The 4,034-nt window shown below is 40.8% G+C and overlaps 1 protein-coding gene across 1 annotated transcript; it reads right to left on the reverse strand.

The window, feature by feature from the left end:
• Positions 1-1,455: 1,455 nt before the first annotated feature.
• Positions 1,456-2,751, reverse strand: LOC106530200 (extensin). Its single transcript, XM_014025790.1, has 2 exons — positions 2,542-2,751; positions 1,456-2,475 (listed from the first exon to the last, which is right to left on the reverse strand). Exon 2 carries the CDS (start codon positions 2,410-2,412, stop codon positions 1,600-1,602), a length of 813 nt encoding a protein of 270 aa, XP_013881244.1. The 5' UTR covers positions 2,413-2,475; positions 2,542-2,751; the 3' UTR covers positions 1,456-1,599.
• Positions 2,752-4,034: the final 1,283 nt, after the last annotated feature.

Below are 4,034 nucleotides of genomic sequence, written 5' to 3' on the forward strand. Positions count from 1 at the left end.
GCACAAAATAACTTCACTACATTTTTTATTTGTTAGACAGACTGATTTCTCTATAAAATAACTATTTTGTTCAAAAGGATATTATTTAGAGAGCCCATGCAATCATTTAATACTTTTTATTCTTCATATTTGATCATTTATTTAATCGCAGAGTAGGTCAGTCACAGTATGGTTCTAAATGTAAACAAGCTATATTGTGAAGAATAAAATTTGTAGATATTTAAACTACAAAAAGAACATAGTGGGGTGGGGGTAACACTAAGTGGAGGCTCATCTTCACTATAATACGAGGCAAAGATATGTTGATCTGTTAGAGTTAATATCGTTCCATAGGAAAAGCTGAAACAGTGTCTCTCACAGAACTCAACCTGTGTGCACCTCAGCGTGCTCCTTTAACAGCGCTGTCGAGGAGAGGAGTTTGGTCACGTGAGCAAAGTTGCACATATCTGTTCGATGACAAAGCTCTGAACACAAACTTATAATGTTAGATTTTAGATACCAATGTCTCGGGTAGCTCGGGAGCAAAGTGTAAAGGTCAGGGTTTGCTCACTCAGGATAGGAGCTGCAGTGTTGACTGGTGTTTACCCTGACTGCTTCACTGACATCAGAAAGACCCGCCCTGCTCTGCTCTGATTGGATAGAGCCGCGGGGGTTCATTTGATTTGTTGAAAGCAGCGTCTGTTCAAACCTGTACCAGACTGGGTGGCTTTAACAAGACTGCAGCAGAAAACAAGCAGGTTTCTCTTTTCCTCATTTTTTTAAATATCAAAAAGACGCCAGTTATTGTCATAAATGTCGGTATTGGTTATTTTTCGCTTTATCACCCAGGCCTAGTACAGGGTGAGTTAAAAGACTCAGGACACCCTTTTATTTCAAAAACACAATGGAAAATAAAATATCTGATAATCCCAGCAAGTAATGGGTGAGGGGCCCTCTTTTTGAGGCTGTCACATGGTTGCCATTTGAAAGCTGCCACATTGGATCAAAACCATTTTTTTTCCAATAGGAGAGTGGTCCTATAGCATGTCAAAGAAGGCCCGAATTGTCTTAAATTGATTGCCGCAATCAAATTTCAATATCTCTTAAAGTTAAAAAGGTATCAACAAAGAAGGTCACAAAAACAACTGGGAACATTGCCAGTGTTACACAGCTGTTTGACTTGTTCAGTGTGCTGAACAGACATACCTCTGACAAACAGCAAAGGTTTTGAACTTTCTGTGTTGCATCAGGACAACTCTTTGTGTCGATAACTTTTGAACCAAAAGAGATTTTGCACATTTGATTGCAGTAATTGATTTTTGAGGCAAATTGGGACATCTCTGTAATGCTACATGACCCTTTTCCAGTTTAAAATTTTGACTTTGACCCATTATGGTGGCTTTTAAGATGGCAGCAATGTTCTTAACTTAGCCTAAAAGTTAGGTCCCATCACCCCTTATTGGGTTTTCAGATATTTCGTTTTCCCTTTTATTTCTGAAATAAAAGGTGTCCTGACACTTTTGACTAACCCTGTAATTTGGTGGAAGAAAAGGTTTTGTGATGGGGTTCTGTGGTAAGGTTATAAACAATTAAAACAATTTTTACAGATAGCTCTTTGAATTACTTCACTTTGGAGAAATGGTTTAATTTAGATGAGATTGAGATGAGAGCCTGGTAGCTGATGGTAGAGCCTGGTGGCATGGCCTGGTAGATGATGGTAGAGCCTGGTCTGGGCTTGGTGGTTGGGTCTGATAGCTGATAGTGGAGCCTGATAGCTGGGCCCGGTATGTGGGCCTTGTGGCTCTTGATGGAGCCTGGGCTGGGCCTGATAGCTGATGGTAGAGCCTGGTGTTTGGGCCTGATAGCTGGTGGTAGTGCTTGGTAGCTGGGCCTGATAGCTGATGGTAGTGCCTGGTAGCTGGACCTGGTGGCTGATGGCAGAGCCTGGTGGCATGGCTTGGTAGATGATGGTGGAGCCTTGTCTGGGCTTGGTGGTTGGGTCTGATGGCTGATAGTGGAGCCTGATAGCTGGGCCTGGTATGTGGGCGTCGTGGCTATTGATGGAGCTGGGCTGGGCCTGATAGCTGACATTGGAGCCTGGTAGTAGGGCCTGGTAGCTAATGGTAGTGCATGGTAGCTGGACCTGATAGCTGATGGCAGAGCCTGGTGTTTGGGCCTGATAGATGATGATAGAAGCTGGTGTTTGGGCCTGATAGTTGATGGTAGTGCCTGGTAGCTGGACCTGGTGGCTGATGGTAGAGCCTGGTGGCATGGCCTGGTAGATGATGGTGGAGCCTGGTCTGGGCTTGGTGGTTGTGTCTGATAGCTGATAGTGGAGCCTGATACAGTAGCTGGGCCTGGWATGTGGGCGTCRTGGCTATTGATGGAGCCTGGGCTGAGCTTGAGAGCTGATGGAGCCTGGTAGCAGGGCATGGTAGCTGATGGTATGCTTGGTAGCTGGGCCTGATAGCTAATGGTAGTGCCTGGTAGCTGGACCTGGTGRCTGATGGTAGAGCCTGGTAGCTGGGTCTGATAGCTAATGGTAGTGCCTGGTAGGTGGACCTGGTGGCTGATAGTTGAGTCTGAGGCATAACAGATTTTGACCAGATGGCTTTGCTTTACTCCAAATAGTAAAACCCCACCAGAGAACCACACTTCAAAATCTTAACTGTTGCTTTTGAGTATTTTCTTGAACAAGAGCTGGTGTTTTATTTGTTTGATGGAAATAAACATTTTGATCATACTGCTAAAGACCAGCCATGAAATGTTTTATCTTTCACACTCCTGCAGCTACACTATTATCAGATCACTCCTGCTTTGTGAAAATTGTCATTCTTGAACGTTATCCAATCCAACTTTGGTGCCAAAATCTGAACAAGCTCACATGATCTCACCCATCACATGCATAACTTCCTATCTTCCTTACACATCACAGAATGACAGCACTTAAACACCCCACCCAACCCGCCCGTGTTCATGTCTCTGAGTGATTAATGGATGTTCATTGCGCTGCACACTCTTGTGTGTTCAGCAACTTGATTGATGGGACTCAGTGTTTGACAGCTGGACAGATGTGGCATGACAGAACACCCTGGCAGGAAACTGAAACCTCAGTTCTGCCACCGTCTGAGGGTAATTCCTGTTTAGAGAGGAGAGACAGAGATTGAACAAGAGTCTTAATGCATCATTTTTATAGTGGAACAAAATAAAATTTAGCCTGATATTGACTGGAAATACCACTGACTAATTATGAAACAGGTTTTTGAGTCCGTAGAAAGAGGCTCACGTTTGTTTCTAAAAAAACAACTTTTAACTATAAATCTAAAAGCAAGCTTTCACAGAGAAGTTTTGATTAAATTAATTCTTTAAAAAATAATCTGTGGTCTTACCTAAATAACTCTTACTGAAGGACATCTTATAATGCCTGTAAATATTTTGTACAATGTCCTGAGATGACTTTTATTTTGATTTTTCACTATATAAATAAACTGAATTGAAATGAACTGACTTAAAATAAAAGCTTGCCTGAGGGTTTTATAGTGACTCAGTTTGCTATACATAAAAACGTGTGATGTTTTAACACTTTTCAGCTATAAAACTGATCCAGGAAGCAGATGAGTCATGATCAGTTTTACATAAACCTTCATTTAAATATACTTTTAAACAGGCAGCCTGAGCAATCACTAAAGATTTTTTCTAAAAAATTAAATGTAGCCACCAGCTAAGATTAGAATCTAGTAAAAGTACAATTAAACTCTTTTCAAATGAAATCCTTTGACATAATAAAGCTGTTTCCTTGGATAGAAAATGTTAAACTTTTAGTAACGTTTTGCTACAAATCTGATTGAAACAGTCTTAAAATAGATTCATTGTAAATATAGTACTGTGCAAATGTAAAAAAATAATTTTCTTTTCTTCATCTTTGCTTGAAAAGCAGTCAGATTCAGATCCTGGGCAATTTTTCTTTAAGCTTTTATTTTATTATTATTTTTTACTTTTGCTGCTTTTTTATTCAGTTTCAGTTCAGTACCTGCCCATTTGTTTTAGTATAAGCC

Source organism: Austrofundulus limnaeus, unplaced genomic scaffold (assembly GCF_001266775.1).
Source record: "Austrofundulus limnaeus strain Quisiro unplaced genomic scaffold, Austrofundulus_limnaeus-1.0 Scaffold499, whole genome shotgun sequence".
Taxonomy (NCBI): Eukaryota; Metazoa; Chordata; class Actinopteri; order Cyprinodontiformes; family Rivulidae; genus Austrofundulus; species Austrofundulus limnaeus.